Raw genomic sequence first — 21,639 nt, forward strand, 5'->3', positions numbered from 1 at the left:
TCAAGTGAAGAGAAACTTGGTGCTCTGGTCCAGGGGCTTGTTAATCTCATGTGTGGTTTGGGGTTTTTTTGGTAGGTTTTTTGTTTGTTTGTTTTTGTTTTAATAAATCCAGTAGGAAGTATGTGGTCTTCAATATTTTGTTTATCAGAGGCTGATAAACTTCTGTTTTTTGTCTTTCTGTACTAATTAGTTTGCACCATGATCAAGCAACATTTTGCTCTTTCTCCCATTAGCTGACCTTTTTTGCCCTGTATCATAAGGTGAATTTTCCAAGCTGTGTTTGGCTTGGAACCTTTTCTAATGGCTTTGAACCTTCCCTAATTTTTTTCAAAGAGCTGCTTTAAAATAAAGAAATCAGAGCAAGGTAAAGTTTTCAAGTTGTTTTTCACCAACAAGATACATGTAGCGTTGCATTAAAATATATATATTTAGTCCTACCTTACTGGAGGGATGTATAAGGTATTATTCATATCCTCCTTTGCTAGTTTGGTCAGGCCTTTAAATTCCAGGTGTACATACTGAACTGCTTTTTGTTGCTTTTCATACACTTTCCTCTGTTAATACTCCTGGGGTTAACAGCTTCGTTGTGGTCTTAGCTGCTTTCTTAGTGTTCTGCAGTAATTAGACACTCTCAGACTTCTAATGTAACTAATAGATTTTTGTAGAATACAAGCCATCTCATTCTCGTATTTCTCTATCCAGTTTCTTAATATTCAGCCAAACAAGACCTTAACAGGAAAAGACAGCATTTAAAAACTTTGCCTATTTTTCAATACTTACAGTAAAGGCCAGCAAGGTATCTCAGATGATTTAGGCAATAGGACCACATCGATAAACAGCAGAAACCCTCAAAATGGGATTTCAATCCCCATGAGAAGAGTTTGTCTAGGTCTGCCAAGAGAATTGCCCATTACTTTTCAATAACCTCTTTTCCTTTGGTGTTGGGATTGTCCCATAGCCAGCTGATTCTACAAGTATCTTTCCCATGTGTTATATCATTACGCCATAGCCAGCTGATGAAGTATCTTTCCCATGTGTTATATCATTACAAGTGTGCATCTTCACCACTGGTGAGATGTCTAACACAAAGGGACTACAGCTTTTACAACGGCGTTACAGAGAGTGGTTTCAAGACCATATGTACGTATTTTTCCAAATACTTGCGTTCCCTGTTTCTCATGTAACTATTGAACTAATTGCCCTTAAGTAGACATTACTAGCAAAGAAAGTAGTCATTGTAGTAATTTTAATATCTTTAATTAATAAAGCAATATTATATAAAATAGTTAACTTCTAGCTAGACTTCAGTTGTTCTTATTAGAACCTTTACCCCCCTGGCCCTGTCTTCCTTCTGGCAAGAATACAGCTCTTGAGCTGTGCGTTTGACTTTTTCAAGTGCTTTTTTGATACACAATCTGTGCTTCCTGCTGCTTTGAAGCATACACTGTATTCATTAGATTGAGAAGTAAATGGAGCAAAAGCACCTGGCTTTTGTTCTGAAGCCAGATAGCCTGCTATCGGTTCCTCCTGACTAAGATTTCACTACTACTGATGAGAAGAGATCTTATCTTATCTGTGATTAGATATTACAAAATTAATGTACAAAAGTGTGATTGTCTCTGCTGTTGTCGTCTACCCTTGGACTTCCATGTTTCTAAGACTTTTTGTCGAGGAGGGTGGGATGGGCCTAAACCTAACTTGCAGTAAGTACTTTCCGCAGTGATCCTTCAGGTCAAAGTCTTGCTTTGTTTTCATGCTAAGAATGTGGTAACAGAAACATGGAAAGACATGGACACAGTTTAAATCTGTGCAACTGTAGAAGGTGAAGTCAAGGACCAATATCTGAACTAAATTAGATTCTTCATCTGGGAAGATGGTAATGGTTGGTCTTCCCTGTGTCAAAAAAGAGGTTATAAAGACTTCATAGCCTAGCGTGAATAGGCAACCATGAAATACTGTTTGATTAAACCAAGACATGGTTTTGGACTGGAGGAGGAAGATCCAGCATGAAGTCATTTGTGAATCCTTTTTGTACAGGTGATACCTGAAGCTGTGTAATGGCATTAAAACTTCTATACATTTGTTTTACGATTAGTTTAGAATCACTTCAACTGGATGGTTCTCTTTAGACATTTTATTAAACTCACCTTTAAAGGCTTCTGGAATATAAATCTCAATGACGTATTTCTGATTCTCTTATGTACTTATGAGTCCTGGAAAGAAACAGTACTATTGTTATGATACTTCCATTTTTTGTTGTTGTTTGCACGTTTGTGAGGCATCACAAATAAGACCAGTATTTCTGACTGTCTGGTTCCCAAGTTTTATCCTTGCTTGTCTTTTTCACAAATAGTTTGCAAAATACCCTATAGAAGGGTAATTCCAACAGGAAGATTACAGGAGTCAAGGTGCGAGTTAGATGTTTCCATCTGCCTTTTATTCATCATCTACATTTCTTACTGATTATATAGAATTATTTTCTACAAGCCTATACAGCAGTCTAGACCAATTCTACTTTTAAGTTTGCATTTACATTTATACTTCACCTATGTTATGTTTTTACACAGGTTCGAATGCAAGCATTGAAATGCTTCTCAGTTCTAGCCTTTGAAAACCCACAGGTATCAATGACTCTTGTAAATGGTAAGTATAATGCTGCTGTTGCTTATGTGACACTCGTTTTTTTGACTGGCTGAATTAGAATTATTTGGAGTTCTCTTTCATTGCTTGCAGTGTCGGTTGATGGAGAATTGTTACCGCAAATTTTTGTGAAGATGTTACAAAGGGACAAGCCTATTGAAATGCAGCTCACATCAGCCAAATGGTAATTTTCATCAGGAATTAGAATGAAATAGTATGCAATTTAATACTTACTTTTTAACTGTTCCCTTTTTGCCTGTTGCAAAGTAGTGTGTGATCTAAAATCTTAGGAATAATTATAGATACTATTTGCATTATCTAAATCCTTGAAGAAGTGGTTCTCACCTAATAAACTTTAGAGCATAACTTTCACTCTTTGCTGTACAAAGACAGGAAATAATGTTGCTGGGCAGCAGTTTTGTCAGGAACGTGTATTCAGACATGGATTTTCATAAGCTGAACTGCAGTTTTCACAAGTAACTTGGATTTTATGATAAGTTTTACTTTGAATAGGCTATAGTCAAACTGCATGTCCTTACAGAGTATAATACTGAAATACCATCATGTAATACAAGCTAATGTTGTTGCTGCACCACTGTTCAGAGGACTCACTCAGGTGACTGGGGCTGTGGTGTGTTGAGAACTGTATGCACCAAGATGATGAGAGAGCAGAGCTAGTCTCTCTTCCCAACTGTTTTAATTAAAATAGATTATTCTTCAAGCTTCATGTGCTCATACAGCATAATTAATGTTTATAGCTCAAATCAAACTTTCCCTTCTGGTGTGGGCACGTTTCTTTGTGTTCATATTCATAAGGACTTTCTACCCTGTGACAAAATGTGACCAGCTTCCATAACAGCAACACTAGGGTTATACTCACTTCATAAGCTAGACTCCCTTTAAGACGCTTTTCCTTCTGTTGTATTGATAATAATGGAATAAATGACTTCAGGGGGGTTAAAGAGATAAAATTACCCATCACTATAAACTATTAAAATCAAATGTCACTCAAGACTTTGGTCACTGGTATATTGTTTGATTATTCTTTTAGATTTTGATGGCTTGTTTTTGACCTGGATCAGTGAGTTCTTGAGTTCTCTGATTCAGTTCACCAAACAATTTCACTGGCACTTGTCTCAGTGCAAGGTCTGGAGATTCTGGGTGAGGAACAAGTGGCGTAGGTAGGATGGCCTCTTTTGTAACGTTGCCAGATTATGATGACTTAACCCATTCATGAAAGCAGTTATAAAGGCATGTATGTGTGTGGGGGTTGTCTTAGGAAAGTAATCCCACTCCATGTGGGAGGTCTGTCTGGGGACCTCCCATGCTCCCTTCCAACCACAATTGGTTTATGCAATCTGGTTTTACTGGTTTGTTAGGTAACTCTTAGTGAAAAAGGCAAGCTAAATTAACTGTGTTGTAGCAGTCTCAGTTCCAATTGATTTACGTGTTTCTTTGAGAATTCAGAGAATACATAGAGAATTAAGTATTAGAAATGATTTTTTTTTTTTTTGACTGATCTCAAGATATATGGCAGTTGATAAGTCATAAAGGCAGGCTGGAGCTAAAAGAATTGTTCTGGCTCTGAACTGTCTCCTTGTTCTGGGATGAATACTCCCAGGTCTATTGGTGTTCTTTACTGATCTACTTCACATTTGAAGGAGTTGGGTAGAGAATCCCATCTTTTGCTTTTGCTTTACAGTACTTTGGCTCAAGTGGACCTTTGGAAGCATGAAAGAAAATGATGCGGTGAAAAGCAAAAAAGAAAATTGCAGGAAAATGGAAGACAAACCAGTATCTTGAGTTTCAGACTGGGTTTCCAATTAGTCCATGGGCAATCATCCTTCTTAGTAGGGCACACAAGGCCTCAGTTTCATGACAGTCCTGGGGACTCGGAAAGACCTACTGGCTTTTCTTCTATAAGTCCATTCCCTACTTGATTCCCTCCAAGTCAGACTCTCTCTCCTTTCTTTTTTTTCTGATGAGAGTAGCAGGTGAAATTGTCACAGGTCCTCTTTTTTTTGGCTTCTGAATTAGACTTCGCTCCTGCCTTGCCAGCTTTGGTTAATTAATCTGCAGTTCCTCTCTGATTTATTAGTAGAGTCCTTGGAATGCAGATGTAGAAGGGGTTTTTTATGCATTTGTGAAGCCTTTTGTTAAATTTCTGTTTGAATCCAGACTGGCATGCAGGGCTATCTTAAGAAGTTTCCTTTGTTTTTCAACAATTGAAGTAGACCTGGAAGACCCAAGTTACTACCTCTTGACTGAAATGGCGTAAGGATCGTTCACTTGAGCAGCTGTGTTGGCACAGAGGGAAGAGCAGTAAGCCTCTTGGGAAAGGCTTAAGTAAGCCTCTTGATTTGCAGCTACAAGTGGAGCAGTAACCTTTTCTACTAAAATTACCGGAATTGCTTCCAGCTAAGCCAGGCCTATTTTACCTGAAGTAAAAATACTTTAACTTATTCCAGGTTTGAAATAGAGCTACTTTTTCTGGCAAATAGGGTCTAGCTGGACTAAATGGCAACTGCAAGATGGGTGCTTTCCTCCTGATTGTTCAGGTGTGAAAATGAGTATTTCCTGCTGTCAGCCGCAAGGCTTGGGCAGTAAAAGTTTATACAATGATCGCTATGCTAACAGTCAAGTCTTATCTTCTCACTTCCGAGAAATAATACATAAAAAGACTTCTGATTATGGGATTTTAGCTATGTCTGTCACTGGTAGGTGTTTGGAACAGAATCAGTGATGTTACCTTCTAAGAGGTGAAAGAACTCTCTTTAGGCACTTGGAAAGAGCTCAGGAATGCAGTGAAACATGATATGGCTACAGTATGTTAGCATATTACTGCTCCTTAGCTGAGCAATTATAATTGACCCTATGTACACTTTTGGCATGCCCAATTGAGAGTTGAAACATGTTAGTTTAAGGTCACCTTCACTGAAATTCAGTCTTTCTTTTAACCTCAACTGTGGCATGATAAAAGCCAGTTACAATGGCTTTGTTCAAAAGCTAAAACAAAACATACTTGACTGTTCCTGCACTGAATGCAGAGCAGTTATCCTCCAGCTTCATTCCGCTTCTGTGTAGCAAAGCAGGTAAAAAATATAAACCACTTAAATGTAAACCACTTTTATTGGTGGGTGAGCTGCTTTGCATTTCTGGTAGCTTGGAGCACAGGTACAGGTAGATTAACAAAGCAACTTAAGCATTTTTCTGATGTTGTGTGTCAACATTGTAGTTGGAGACCTTGGATTTGTCATATCCACTAAATTGTTGTCTAATAAAGAACAAATGCTGGTTTGGTTTAGTGTCAGGAGACTTCATTGGGCAAGGATGTGCTTATTTCAGTAGAGCGTTAAGACGTGCTTATGGACAAGCATCACAGCGATACTGCATCTCCTAGGCTAATGCAAAGCTTGAACAGTTTCTGACTGAGCTGTCAGGCTACCAACCCTGCATCGATTCTTTCCTGATTGTTTTGAGTGCTTGCCCGTGCTCTTTGCAGCAAAGGACAGGTCTATGTATATTGCTCTTAATGAAAGTTGTTCATTTGGGGTTTTTTTGTTGGTAAAAGAGGTTTGTGGATCAATCAAATTTGATAGATAGACCTTTTTTGACCAGTGTGTGGTGTATATATTGATCAGTGCTCCAGCAAGCAGCCCCAGCCTGTACTAGAAATCTGCTTAAAAGTGTCTGTAGTAGTTTGTTCGTGTGCCCAAGTCTAGTAAGCATAAATGCATTGAAATCAATGGTAGAACAAAGGGGACTACATTTCATTAGTACAGTTGGTTGTTCTGCAATGTCTTACTTAAGTGCATAGAAAACGATAGGTGAATGTATGTCTTATTATGTTGTTACAGCCTTACTTCCATGTGCAGAGCTGGAGCAATACGGACAGATGATTCTTGCATCGTTCTTAAGGTGAGCTGGTTGAACAGTTTTCTGTTTAAAATGTTTTTCTCACATAAGGCTGTCCTGGTTTTATTTATCTTGTATAAAAAGTAGCACAAAAACTGTTACACTGAAGATTTCAAAGCACCAAGTTCTCCTGATTTTTTAATTTAAAAAATTAGTTTCCTAATTTCCCTTTGCGTCTTTAAGCATTTACAGTGACATGGCTTTTTTAAGAAGTTTTAAATAAAGAATCATACTAAATGGTCAATATCCAGGAATAAATATTCCAGAGTTTGACACACATCTATTTGAGGTTTGTGATCATTTCAGTAGCCATTTGTGAGTAACATGGAAACAACATTACTGCCTTGGTCTCTGTATGTGAACAAGACACTGGTTTGTCTTTCAGTAGCTTATTTCACAAGACTATAGTCAGAATACTTGCACAATCTTTACATGGAGTCTGTTATGAGCAGATGATTTCTCAGGTTTCACGATGGTTTTGTAGATTTCTCTGCTTCATAGTTCAGCTAGGGAAATTTTTTATTAAAAAAGAAACTGTCATGCTGAGATGTTGGATTTGATTTTTATACTGCATGTGACTTTAAGGAAATTCAGTAAAGGAAACTTCATTAAATACCATAGGAATGTAATCTCTTTTAAAATAGTCACACTTCTATAGCTAGTCAAAAGAAAAAAAAAAAAAAAAAAAAAAAGCTGTTGATGAGCAAGCATATCAGCCAGAGATCAGATAATACTAACACTGCTTGTTTCTCCATAAGATATTGAAGTATTACTGAAATGCTGCGATAAGAAAACATGTTTGCTTTCTTTGATAATTACTGTAGCAGTCTAGCAGACTCCAAAGCTTTTGGTATGCTTGTAGCATCCTTCATTCCAGAGAATAACACATAGTTCAGACTTAAGGAAATGCAGTTTAAATGCCTGAAAAAATAATTTTTTCCCCATATGTGCCCCTGTACTGAGATTGAGAAGAAAACGTGTTCTTGGAATGAGTCTAGCAAGTGAATGGTCTAATCAGCAAAATGGTCATTGTCAGGATTTGGCGGTGTGTGATCTGAGATCCAGTAACTTTTTATGGGAGTTCGTTATCTGTGGCTGTGAAGGCCCCTCCATGGTGTTCAGATCCTCTTGTGAACAGACAACTAATAAGTGTATGCGTGACCATAGCGTGTGCTGAAAGTCCATGGCGCTGCAGAGAGCTGCGTATACTGCTTAAAGCAACAAATAGTTCTCATCACCAGAGGCTACTGATCAGTATCTTCTCGCTGTGGTCTGTTGCAAACCCCTGATGGCTCCTGCAAGCCTACATTTTAAACTGGAGAACTGTCCCTAAGTCCTACTTTTTGGTAATGCTGGGGAAAGGGTAGGTTGTATGTAAGATACTGCAATAAGAAAGCGTATTCATGCCTTTCAATGTCCATGGCAGTAGAGCCTTGCATATCTACAGCTTTTTTTAGTGGGATTTTGGTATCAGTCATCCTAGGTAATGACAGATGAAAAATCCATATGTTGGCTGAGACAAAGGCCCATCCCTCCTGTCTTTTTACACAAGAAAGTCCAAAATGCAATGCATTCCAGTGTTGCTGGTGTTGATAGTGGCATCTGTTCTGCACAGGCATCTGGTCTTACAGCAAGTAAGGAATCCCTCTTCCTCATTCTCCTACTTAGCTTTTTTCCAAATTGACACTCCAATTCCTTGATCCCTCTTCTTTCTCCTTACAACACCTGCAAACTGAGGGCTACAATTCCATGGTCCCAACCTATCTCGCTCCTGCTCATTCTTCTTTTGATAATTTCTTCCCTTCAGAAATCCCCACTGTCTGCTTAATCCCAGGCTATGTCCTGCTCAGGATGTGTGGGTTCCAGAACTGTTCTGCTCTGGGGAGAAGTAGTGGGGGACTACTGCTGTAGGCAAAGGCAGGTTATTGCTGATAGCCAGCTGCGTGGAGCTACGCATGCTCTGCCACGTGGGCCGAATGGATAACTGTAGTCCTTTCAAACCTTTGTGAACTGATTTGCTTGCCAGACTACAGCAATAGGAGCACTTTCTCTCTCATGGAAGCTGCTTCTGTGCAAATAAACGTTTTAAACTTTGGACTAAAATTTATTGTAATACTCGAGAGTAGACGAAAGAGTGAGGACAGAAGGAAGGCACAGAACCTTGCCCTCTTGTTCAAACAACTCATGTAATTTCTTCTTTTCTTCTGGGGTCGCTCCAGGAGCTCATAGTTTTAAGATAACACACTGTCTCAGTCTGTGGTGCTTCCAGTCACAAATTGTTTGACCTATGGTGAACTAAAACAAAGCAATGCCCTCTTTAGTTTTCAGAAATTATTGAAGAGAACTTTGACCCTTTGCTATCAAACTTTCTTCAGCTGGAGGACAGTCAGGGATGTGTGTTTCCAAAATGATTTTGATTTATTTTCATTGCTCAGTTTGAGTAGTGGGTTGGCCTGTAACACATGAAAAAATAAAATCAGTTGGGGTGGGAGAAGGTGGAGCAGGTTGATAAATAATGGATTTGTTTGGAAGGGAAATTATTTCTCTGGAATCCTAATAACGGAAGTGACCATTTGTACAGATAACCCTTATAGATCCCAGCAATACCATGTGGATTAAGTATTCCATCTTTACGGTCCATTTTCAGACTTTTATCTGCTGGCCAGAAAAGGTCAGGTGTGCTTTGTGGCTCCTCATCTTACACCTCTAATACAGTCCCCTGCTCCTCTGCATTAATTACGTTGTACTGACCTGTAGGTCCAATGGAACAGTTAAGATGTGTCCTTCAGAATTCTTCATTTTGTTTAATTTTAAACAGATGGAATTGCTAAAAGTTGAAAGGTATGAGATTTGTGTTTCTTGGGTGCTTGCAGCCAGTGACTTAACAATATCTAGCCCTTCAATTCCAAGAAATAGCTCATTTCACGCCATTTGACCTTGGAAAGAATTGGGAGATACAATATCTTCATGGTTTAGGCATGGAATTCCACTTCTATTCTTTCTTAGTCAACCTGAATGTTGTTTTTTTGAGAGCTTATGTTCAGATTTTATGAGTTTGTTTATGCCAGTCTCAGTTTTTGCTATACCTTATGCCAGCTTGGTAATTGAAACTGGTGACATTTAATCATTATGGTGCAGTTCTGAATTCTACAGATTAAAAAGTATCATAACAATTAAATGCCTGAAGGTTTTAAAGCAAACTTTGAACAAACTTGCAGAGGTCCTAGAAATCTCCCTTTTGGAATGAGGTGATTTCTGAGGGCTGCTTAAGTTTACCAACCCTCAGCAGCTGTCTTCTCTTTTAAAGAGTTCTGCCTAACTTCCTGAGGAAGCAGAAGGTCCTTAGATGTGTCTGTGCTATTAGAACCAGTTTTCAACTGTCCAGTCTGGAAGTCTTATCTGATGTCTTAAGTGACAGCTGTGCAGAGACGAGGTGCTTTGGCTCCCTGGATTAGGTGCAGGATTAGATGGTAATCCTTGTGGTAGCATCTACTTTTTTAATGAATGTAGGCAAGTCCTGAAACTCTGCTTCCTTACCTGTGGAATGGAGATACTTATCTATTTAATCATTTGAACAGTCAATGGTTAAATGTTATTTCAGGTCCCCAGAAACATAACATAACTCTGAGAAACATTTTCTACTAGCATAATTCTGTTGAAGCCAGTGGAGTAATGCAAGCAAAAACCTTGATACTATTCCTCATCTATTTTCATACTTCTGTTTGGTGAGGCTTGAGTGAACAGAGTCCCAACCATTGGAGAATTGGTCTTTCCAGAGTTAAGTGCCTTTCACTGAGCATCAGGTAAAGAAATATTTGATTGTTTTTAATATTTAAAGTAGGGAAGGTATGACAAAAGTGTTGCCATATGACTGTAACCAAGGTAGGGGGGTATGTCAGGGTAAGGCAGAATGGACCTGGATTCCAAGTGGACTTTATTTCTGGTTGACTAAATATACTACTTAAGAGTAGTTCTCTCTTCCCAACTACTCCTAGCAGCAAGCATGGGTCAAGGAAGCCCTGAGGTTATTTTTGACTTCATTGTCCTTAGTCAATCCTAGATCACAAAAGGGCAGGAGGGGTCAAGTACTTCTTAAGGGCAGCTTGGGTACTTTAGGTTCATGTGTGTAGTAAGAATAAACCTGTGCAAATATGAATTTTTGAGGGGATTTTTTTTTTTTTTTAGCTTTTGCAAAACTTTGACTGTGATCACTTCTAAACATTGCATTCATGCAGACTAATTTTGACTCCATGAGAAGCTGGTTGAAAGTAGCCTACTGTATACTTAGTAATGCCTGAACAATTTCGCTCTGTGTGTGGTCTTTAAAACCACTGAAATCTTTTTGCCTAAAGGTATCGATATGAAGAACGTTGCTGAGAATTCTCTTTGATTAGCTGTTTGATTTTTTTGTGACCTGCTTTATGAACGTAGCTGCGCTAAACAATGGTGGTTTGTTTATTTTATCTTTTTTTTTTTAAACTTTTCAGACTCTGCCATGTTTGGTTCGAATGTGTAGTAAGGAAAGACTGCTGGAGGAGCGAGTAGAAGGGGCAGAAACACTGGCCTATTTGATTGAAACAGATGTGGAGCTCCAGAGGATTGCCAGCATTACCGACCACCTCATTGTCATGCTTGCTGACTACTTCAAGTATCCCAGCTCAGTGAGTGCAATCACTGATATCAAGAGGGTACGTTTCCTTACCCAGTTCTGAAGCTTTGAAAAATGTGCAAAAGCAATAATAAATGGGTTCAGGATTTTTTTTTAATTCTATTTAAACCTTATGTCTGAATTCCTCAGTAGAAAGTTGACCAGAGGTCCAGCAGGACTTGATTTCCTGATGCATATAGTCCTCAAGTCTTTGGTCGCTCACTGCTTTCTCTGGAGCCTGTATTATCCAAACTAAAATTGTTGTGTATATCTGCACTCCCCATTCTGTAAGAAGGATGCTGCCATTCTTGCATGTCAAAGATAGAGAGATGGGCTATGAGTAGTTTAATATAGTTTCACCATACAAGTTTCATGACTTTTTCCAGAGATAGCAATGAAGTACCAGACTGAGACATCTGTCACGTTTCTCCTTTGCAGAGTTTAAAAGGCTTACCTTCAGGAGCCAGTACATTTCAGCTTCATAAGAGATAATAGTCCATATGATGAGAGATCAGTTTTAACTCTTAGGTCAGGTTTGTGAAAAATGTTAAGTTCAGAGACGGTTCTGTTCTGTTAAAGCAGAAAAACATGTGGATGTCATGTAGCATTTCGTATTATGAGTTGCGTGCACTTGCAAGAGGTTGGATAAACAGAGACCAAATACACCTTGGAGACTTAGTTTCATAGGTGTTGCACTAGGAGTTCTCATCCATGAACTTTTTTTTTACAGGTTTGCATACACTTTTCAAAGCACTAGTGGATCAATCAAAGCACTAGTGGATCAATCAACCTCAGAAGCAAGACTGCTTTTATATTCCACATAAGGAAATATCCATTGTCTATTCCCTTCCCTCTTACTGAGTCTGATTTTTAGAAAGTACCCCAAAAAACTGGATTACAGAGCCTTCGTTTTCCTCTGAAGCTAGCCCAAGAAGTAGACTCACTTCTCAGACTTTTATAGAATGGGATTGATTCTGCATATGGAGCTGCCTTGAATTCTATGTAAAAATGCAAATTAAATATAAAAAAAAAAAGTTGCAGTATAAAATTAAATAAACAGAAGGAAGTTTAGCAGCTGATTGGGGAGTAATGGACATTGGCTGTAGCATCAAAAATATGATTAGGTTCCAAACGTGAGTGGGGCAATTATAAATATTATGACATTGCTTTGAGCGTTCAGAAAGTCTGTAAAAATAGTCAGCTGGGAAGCCAGGGTGCTTACTTTGTAAAAAATGCTTTGAATTACACCCTGTAAGGTAAAAACTACATGAGTGAGGACCCTGCCAAACAGATTACTTGTCTGTTTTAAATATTTTTAACAATGATATAATACATTCTGCTCTAGTATAGCTGCACCAGAGAGAATTACTCATACAGCTTAATTTTTGATAGTTCTTTTATTGCAGTGCTTTGCTGCTTAATACTAGCATTTTTCTGGCATTTTGTGTAGACTTTAAATATTGCATCGTTTTGTGGAACCCTGTGGTACAGAGTCTTGAGGGCAGCCAGAATCATAGAATTATTCTCATTAGAAAGAATGTGAGGAAATCTGAGTGTCTTAATTTTCTGAGTGTCTTAATGTTCAAAGCAGGGTCAGTGCTGAGCTTAGATGAGATTGCCCAAGGCTTTGTCCAGTTGGCTCGTGAAAACTGCTAAGAATAGAGATTAATCAACCTCTCTGAGCAATCTGATTCAAAGTTTGCCTGTTCTAATGGTGAATTTTTCTTTCCTATGTCCAGAAAGAACCTCTCCTGTTTCAATTTGACTATTGTCTCTCCTTCTCTTGCTGTGCACCTCCATAAAGAGTCTGGCTCCATGTTCTTTGTAATCTTCTTGTGGGTATTGGAGGGCTGCTCTTAAGTCTCTGCTCAGCTTTCTCTTCTCCTGGCTGAACAAGCCAGGGTGCACCCCATCTGCTCCTCCAGGTCTGCTCTCCTCAAGTCAAGGCTCTGTACTCTGCTCCGTGCTTTTCTCACGCCTCTCAGGAACTTGAACACCGCTATTTTATGATCCGTATAGCTAGTGCTCCCATTAATTATCCTACTCCCAAGCAGTTTTTCCTGATTTGTGAGCAGCCTATCCAGTGGTGCATCACCCTAATTCACCCCTCTAGCACCTGTGTTAAGAAGTTACCTTTCAGAAACCTCCTAGACAGCTTGCACCCTGCTGTGTTGCCTTTACAGCAGAAGTTGGAGGTTAACATCCACCTTAAGATGGAGGTCCTGTGATTTAGAGACTGGCTTTGGTTCCTGCTTGCGCTTCAGTTCTCTTGATAAAACTTCATTTCATTCTCTCCCAATTTTTTCACTTCTCCTGGCTTGTTCCTGTAAGTTTCTGTTGGGTAAATAAGAATAGTTTTTGCCTGAATATGGTCTGGATAGAGTCGTAACTTTATAGAAGTGTTTTGGCCTCAAATTGTTTCAGTTGACTTATCTGTAACTCAGCAGAGAAATTAACCATATTCTTAACTTCAATTATTGTATTCAGTTGGTAAACGTGAATATCAGCTAATGGAACAGCAGGTCATTTGTGTTTCAGGCTGCCTTTGGTGTGGTAGACAAAACCCCAGTAGATAAGCACTAGTTTACAACAAATAAGAAAATAACACCTGTAATTTTTTAGTGTCTAAATTTGGTATCTGTGCTTTGTTTAAATAGCTTGACCATGATTTGAAGCACGCCCATGAACTGCGCCAGGCTGCTTTCAAGCTTTATGCTTCCCTGGGAGCAAATGATGAAGATATCCGAAAAAAGGTGAGCCTGTGAAAAATGGTAGCAATCAGGCAAAGACATAGCTGGAAGTTGGGCTGAAGGGCAGTGCAAGAATTTACACTCTTCCATTCCTTTTTTTCATTGTGGTATAAGTAAGTTGAAACAAGAAGGCTCTCCTATTATGTTAATATAAATTTTTACATTGCACTTTCTTTGCATTTGAACAAAAATTAATGTCTTGCCATAACAAAATATAAGAGTAAAGTTTACTTATGTAAACATCTTCACAGTGATGAACTAGATTCTCACAATAAGTTGTCTTTCAACATGTTGTGGTCCTTGCTTCTCATAAGCTGTGCAGGGATATTGTTGTGGCATATGAGTAATTCTGAAACCTATGTTCTGAGGGATGGAATATACCTCTTGTCATGTATCCTATTATAAAACAAACTTTTTTTTTCAAAAATCAACCCTAGAAAGTCTAATAATAGGAAACAAGGTCAAAATATGTTCCATGATTCTGAAATGACCAAGGGGGCTTGCACTGTTTTAATAAAGCAATTGGTGTGAAGGAGAACAAACTCCACTTGGACATCACAGGAAAGGGATTGGATGGTGGGAGCACTTTTATAGTTAAAAATGTGTGTGGAAAGTGGAGAGAAATTGAACAAATGAATAATTAAAAGCAGCATGTTTTTTAAAATTAAGCATGGAGTTGCTATGTCAAACCAAAACATAAGGCAGGAGATTTTTCTGAGTTTATTTGCTGGCTAAAGGGGAAAAACAGAAGGAAGAAAGATACGGACAGAAAGGAGGCAGGAAAACACAGCACTGAAAAGATAACTAGCAGGAAGATTTATCAGTGGGGAGCCATTCAGGATCTCCAGAATTCAAACCCATAAATTTCTCTCTTGTTGCAGGATGAACTTCTTTAGTTAATAGTAAGGATCCTTCTTTTACATATCAAAGCATAATTTTTAATAAGTGGTGGGTGTGTACATGACAAAGTTGATTTATAATACGAAAGCCATCTTTCATCTTGGTATTAGCTCCCTTTTATTCTAGTCTTAAGTGCTTGTGCTGGCCATGTCTAAATATGGCAGATGAACTACTATGTATTTTTTTCCAGGTAGCTCCACAACATGTCTCTGAACTGTAGTTTGTATATATTGTGTGCACTCGCACATGCTCTCTTTTGTTTTAATATGACATTAAGGGTAATTCATATATATATAATCCTCTTGTTCCTTGATGATTAATAAAATCATTTTGAAAGCAGTAGTGGAACACAGAATGTAGATGTGTTTTTCTGAATTGTATTTAGACACACACTACTGTCCACTTAATCTGGGAAGAGAATGTGGCTTGCTGTTTTTAGCTACGGTTTTTATATGCAATATTTAAAATGTTGCAGACAAAAAACCAACAACCCCTAAATGCTCATATTATTTTATTCATATAACATTAATTCCTTTTTGCTCCAGATCATTGAGACCGAAAATATGATGGACCGTATTGTTAATGGCTTGTCTGAATCCAGTATCAAGGTGCGATTAGCTGCAGTCAGGTAGGAGGCTTTTCTGATTCATACAAATACTTTTGTCTTATCAAAGTCTGATGCTGCACTTGTTAGAATTTCTGCTGATTTTTCAAAAGCTAATCTGAAGTAATTTCTACTGTTGGAAAATTTATTGGGGAGGGGGTGGGGAGTTATCCTGGACTAGTACAGTATTTTCTTTTTGCTATTTATAGTCTACTACTTACCAAATTCTAAGCTGAATCTTTGTGTAGAAGCAATGTATATATTACAGTAGTGTACATGTGAGTGTGTGTGTTTCACAATGAAGGTTTCTTTTCTGTTACAGATGTTTGCACAGTTTGTCCCGTTCTGTACAGCAGCTCAGGACAAGTTTTCAGGATCATGCTGTATGGAAACCTTTAATGAAGGTAAGTAAAGAAAATTCAAGTCTCAACTACTACAGTGTTCTGTTCCATTAAAGGAGGATGTGGTGTCCGTTCAATTTGCGTACCTTTCTGTAGAATCATAATAGAAGTTACCTAGAAATGAAAATTCCATTACCTTCTCCTAAGAGAGTCGTAAATAAACGAAAGCCAAGCAGCAGCAAAGAGGACTGTGGTCCATACTTGATTTTTGTTTGGCTTTTTTGCTTCCTTTTTTTTTTTTTTTTTTTTTTTTGTGATCAGTGGGTGAGGCTAAGTCATCCCTAATGTTTACATAGGGCGCTAGGAGGACTCTATCTCCTTTAATTTCAGGCTCAGACTAGATGGCACAGTTCAAACTTGGTCTATAAGCCCTACAAGAGAATTTAGATCTGAGTTTTCTCCTGTAATTCTCTACCTTCTAGATTTCATTGCAGATTCTAAAACTGAAGCTATAGAGCTCAGCAAGACCTTTAAAAAGACATGTTTTAATATAATGCATTTATCCACAAGATTAAATGGGGTCAAAGTGTGTAAGGTATATATCATCTCTCATCCTGTAATGTGAATGTCATTAAGTGCAGATAAATAAACCAGTTTCTCAGTTTCAACATCTTTTAGGCCTTGAAAATGGGGAACAGACGAAGTCTGCTAGCAAGAAGCCTGAAAGCTTAGGCAGCATAGGCATCCATGAGAATCACCAAGAGAATCACCTGAAGTGAACTTGATTCTCTATTCAGAAGTAAAATAGCCAGACGGGAGAAAGTGTGGTTGGCAAAAATGAACTGATGAGCCTGATAACGAGGCAGTTATGTGAGCTGACTGTCCAAAGCTTCACTCAAGAGCCTGGAAGGAAGTAAAGGATCAGGAGATCCTTCAGTTGTCTAGTGGTCCAGATATTTCAATACAAGAAAGATGCCTGTTGGGCATACTACTCAGTGACATTTTATTCGGGCCTGACTTTCTGTGTCCTGCTTATGTTCTAATTCTCACAAATTATGGACTCAAGAAAACTTGACTCACTAGTTATCCTACACTCTGGCCACCTTGATGGCTGCAGGCCAAGAGACTTTCTCAGCCTTTTATGTTGATTGCATGAATTAGAGGCCCTAAAGTATGGGCCTACTTTTTTCTACAGTTTCATGGTAGAAACGATGGGGAAATTGTTTTCTGGCAATATATGCAGTACGCTTATTACAAGTTAAGCATTCATCCTTGAATTGGGTGTGTGAGTTGTGATACTAATCCATGGGTGTCTAATTCATTATTGGGAGGTCAAGGGAGATTTGATCATGCAAGTTTTTGCTATCACTATAGCATAATAATCTCATGATTCAGGACTTATGATCATCACCTGAAGGGGCTTGGAGGGAATGGTTTGAATATTTTAAGAGTTTGCAAAAGGCCAAACATGAAAACATCAAACCTGTGTAAATGTAAACCACAAAACGACAGAAGAAGCACAACTAGCATAAAAGGAGAGCCATGTGAAAAAAAAAAAAAACAAACGTAGATGTCAGACTTCTGTGTAAACGCAGCTGCTGGCAGTTGTTCATTTTGATTTGTATTAAATAAGCTGAAGTCGGAAACCTATACGTTCATTCCAAAACGTCAAGAATTATTCTTAATAGAAAAATAAAAGTAGTATTAAATAAAGATAAATTAATTTTCAGTCTAGATTAATAACAACTATCTAAGTCCTTTCTCTCTCCCCTAGCATGTATAGCTATATAAGCCATGGAAGAATACTGTCTAAAACTATAGGACTTACATATATGTACTTCAGTGCAAGCTGCTGTAAATGCAGTAATTGTTAATGTTTGCAGTTTGCTCACTGCTCTGAAACAAAAGTTGGTACAGAATAACCCCTCTATTCCCCCTTTCTTCGCTGGAGGAGCAGTTGTATCCTCCATGCCTATTTCTGCACTGAGTTTTCTCAGAATGTGCAAGGGAGATGCTGTGTTTAAGAATGGCATGTATTGGTCCTGCTGGAGATCCAGGCACAGATAAGAGAGAGTAGCCTTGTTGCAGGCTACTTGCTTTTCTGAAAGGATGGTCATGAGGAAATTTGCTGTGTTGTGCTTTGCACGAGGTACAGAAGTGTTCAGGAGGCTCTTCCTGGAGCTTCCTCCTCTTTTCTGTAAACCATGACACAGAGCTGCGCTGCAGGACACAGCTTGCTCTCTGATGAGAGCATGGCAGCAGAGCTAAATTACAGCTGCCAGCACATGTAGGCTTTGCGGAGCAGGGATCTGTTTCCACTGATTTCTTTTAAATTGGACCTGAAGCTCTCAAATCTGGCTTCTGTGAAATAACTTTGTGTTGCTCCAGCTTGGCATGTAATGTGTATCATCACATTGAGTTGAATGAGCACTGTCTGGATCTGCACTGCTAGCAACAGCATCTCCTAAAGTACGGAATATCATAATTACAGGTATTCCATTTCAAAATAATCCTTTCCTTATCTTACTAGTTAACGGAGATTCCTCATTCTCCCCTTTGTGGCTGCAGGTTTTACAGAATGCTCCAAATGAAATTCTCGTAGTAGCATCTTCCACGCTATGCAATCTTCTTCTGGAATTCTCTCCAAGCAAGGAGGTTAGTATTTATCCAGAAACAAGAGGAGGTAACAGACAACAGTTACGTTATACAGTGGTTCAATAAGCATAAAGGTATCTTGATTGGTAGCCACTGCTTGTGAAGCATTTTAGAGCTGTAATGTTAGGCAGACCGTATCACTGATAGCTTGTGAATAAAAAAAAAAAAAATCATCTGTTTACAGTGCTGTGACAGTTAAATATGGTTGAATAATTACATGCAGTCTCTAAAGAAAGAAGTAGACGTGAAATTTTGGAGGTTTTTACTTGTAAAACACTTATCTAAAAAATTCATAAGCAAGAAGAAAACAAACTGATAATTGGCAATATGATCTGTTGCTTACAGAATTACTGCTGTAATCTTGAAAATGCTGGCATAGCTGAGTCTTGTGGTTTTTATTGTTCTTGACTGAATGATACAGGATATCTGTTCTTGAGTTCTGCAATGTCTGTATTTCATACAGATCATACATACATATCAATACTTCATAGCATTGGAACAATTCCCCAAGTCTTAAATATTTCTTAACTACAGAAAACATTTGCAAGATTGTGGTATATGTGGGCTCCTATGGGGCACTTTGGATTACTTTGGTTTGATCAGTTGATCTTAATTGGTGGTTTTAGTCATGTCTGTGAGACAGAAAATTAACTGAAATAATGCCAAGCACAGTTCACTGGCCCATGGGCTTTCTTGTTCATACTGCAGGTCACAGTCAGCATAGTGTTTCCACTTAAATTGGATTGAAATACTGAATTTTCTATTGGGTCACATGGTTCATGTAAAAAGCACCATTGCCAAAAGAAAATACTACTTATGCAAAATGAAGGAATATTTAGAACTGTTAGATTTGAAAGCATCTATAAGCCATCTGATCTTTGTCTGATGTATCACCTTTTTTTTCTACATAGTATTTTGAAAATTGTATGTAAACTACGAGTCACTTAAGTAAATAAACAAAGCTGAAGTGGATCTGTATTTTACCCTGTAAAAGAGCTGAGTCAAAACCAATTTTGGAATATCTCCCATCTACTGTGGCTGTGGAGAAGTCCCTAGGAGCCAGCCAGCTACCAGGCACATAGAGAAGTCACTGGCAGCTTATTGCCGTGCACAAGTGCCTGGGACCAGGTGAACTTTGGCACAAACTGCTGCTGCCTGGTTCTGTTACGGTCTTGCTGCTATTCAGTGAGACAAACCTGTTCCTACAAAGTGCAGCCTTTTCCACACATTCCTGTTTTCTGATGAATTCAGCTTTTAAGTGGGTTAAAACCCACACAACTTCCCAAAAACTCAGATGTGTTCAATTATTCACTGCTTGTGAAGCAGTAACTTCAGGAAGAAAGAAATACCTTACAAACTAGAGCAGCATAAGTCATTGGATGAATCCTTTCTGCACACGAGCTCTTCAGATCTTAGATAAAACCGGTAACCTTCAAATTTGGTTCAGGTTGAAAGCAGTTGCTCCAAATTTAACTTTCATTACATTAATCAGTTTGAAAGAAAAGGTGCCTGTATTGATATTTATCCTGTCATTTAAAGATGTGGTATTACAAGGTTTTGCATTTCAATCTGATCGTCAAGAATAGTCTTCAGTCATCTTTATCGTGCTAAAGTTTTTCTGTGGGATTTTAGTTTGGTCTAATTACTAAACATGAAGATTAAAGGTCAAGAAAGATATCAAGTAGCTTCCAGTCTCCATAACCTCTTTTAAACAGTCACATATGTCCTACTTGATATGCAAAAAGATGTGATTGCTCAAGGAAGACAGTGTTTTTGGAGAGCAGTCCCAACCTGGAAGTTGTTGGGGAAAACTTTTGCTTGTGTGTGTAGCAGATGTGTGTATAGTATCACAGCAGTATGTGTGTGTATATACATATATATACACATACACACATATGTGGCTGTGTATGTACATGTGTACATATATGTGGATACACATGAGAATAAAGCCGTCCTGACCTGAGTTTTTTCATAAAAATCTACCTTTTAATGCTCGTAAATATAGGGTATGGCTTGGCCAGTTCACGTGAGTGGACTGGACATGTTGTAAACTCAAGAATAAGATATAAGCAAGACTTTTTTGTATTATATTTACATTTGTATGTATATCTGATTAGTCTAAGTAGTGTTTTAAAGACATTTTTTCTCCCCCTGTTCATTTTAGCCTATTTTAGAATCAGGAGCCATAGAACTTCTATGTAGTTTAACACAGAGTGAAAATCTTGCCTTGCGAGTGAACGGCATTTGGGCTTTAATGGTAAGTAGAACACACTAATGAAATGCCACTTGTAATCTTGCTTCTTAAAAAGTGAATGTAACTTAAAGAACTCATTAGTTGTTGTTAAAAATAACTTAGCTGAAATCTAGCTTGTCTTTCCACCTAACTACAGAAGGAAAACAGTATCAGCCTGGAGCGCTTCATCAGTTAGTCCATAAAATAAAAAAACCTCTTCAGTTCTGATACCAGTTTGGTTGCCAAGATCATTCAGGGAAACAGTTAAGTAGTGTCAGTAGCATGCCAGGGGACAAATAAAAGCAGTAATAACCAGGTCAGCCATAAGACTATGTGGAAATTTGATTCACTGTGTAGCAGTTCCTCATAAATTACAACCTTTGCAAGATTAATTTTAGCAAGGATATATGCTCGCAGGTAATACTCTACTAGAAGAGTAAAAGCCCAAGTTTAAGGTAAAAAATCAAGCAAAAAATTTCTGTCTCTTTCAGAATATGGCATTTCAAGCGGAACAGAAGATCAAATCAGACATCTTACGAGGTCTGAGTACAGAGCAGTTATTCCAGTTGCTTTCTGATTCCGATGTGAATGTTCTGATGAAAACTTTGGGACTGCTCAGGAATCTTCTGTCTACTCGCCCAGTAAGTAGAGCTGCAAACAGACCTTCTTCTGAAAGCTGATCAAACATGCAGACAATACAAATGAATTCTTAATCTTTTTTTTAAGACAAGTTATTTTTCTGTTTAAGATTAATGTTTGATATATTGCTAAAACTGAGGCCTTTGCATTTATCCAAGTATCTGTAACCAAGTGTACAAATCAGTGTAAGAAAACATTTGAAAGAATTCTCTACATCCACTGAAACTTTGTAATTATTATCAAATGCAGAGCTAGACAGTTATATTTAATGTTCAATTCCATTGCATTTAGCTTTCAGCAAAATTATTTTCCTA

General features: G+C 38.2%; 1 protein-coding gene across 1 annotated transcript in view; it reads left to right on the forward strand.

Moving 5' to 3' along the window:
• The window catches only part of ARMC8 (armadillo repeat containing 8), a gene marked incomplete at its 5' end in the record, with an annotated part of 43,871 nt that overhangs the window by 13,916 nt on the left and 8,316 nt on the right, over nt 1-21,639 (forward strand). The window contains 10 exons of the mRNA XM_009575595.1: nt 2,568-2,643; nt 2,734-2,824; nt 6,498-6,558; nt 11,043-11,243; nt 13,861-13,956; nt 15,399-15,481; nt 15,780-15,861; nt 18,367-18,453; nt 20,618-20,710; nt 21,178-21,327. Of these exons, the coding sequence (XP_009573890.1) occupies nt 2,568-2,643; nt 2,734-2,824; nt 6,498-6,558; nt 11,043-11,243; nt 13,861-13,956; nt 15,399-15,481; nt 15,780-15,861; nt 18,367-18,453; nt 20,618-20,710; nt 21,178-21,327 (1,020 nt within the window). The remainder of the gene's footprint in view (nt 1-2,567; nt 2,644-2,733; nt 2,825-6,497; nt 6,559-11,042; nt 11,244-13,860; nt 13,957-15,398; nt 15,482-15,779; nt 15,862-18,366; nt 18,454-20,617; nt 20,711-21,177; nt 21,328-21,639) is intronic.

The sequence above is a fragment of the Fulmarus glacialis genome, unplaced genomic scaffold (genome assembly GCF_000690835.1).
Source record: "Fulmarus glacialis isolate BGI_N327 unplaced genomic scaffold, ASM69083v1 scaffold8094, whole genome shotgun sequence".
NCBI lineage: Eukaryota > Metazoa > Chordata > Aves > Procellariiformes > Procellariidae > Fulmarus > Fulmarus glacialis.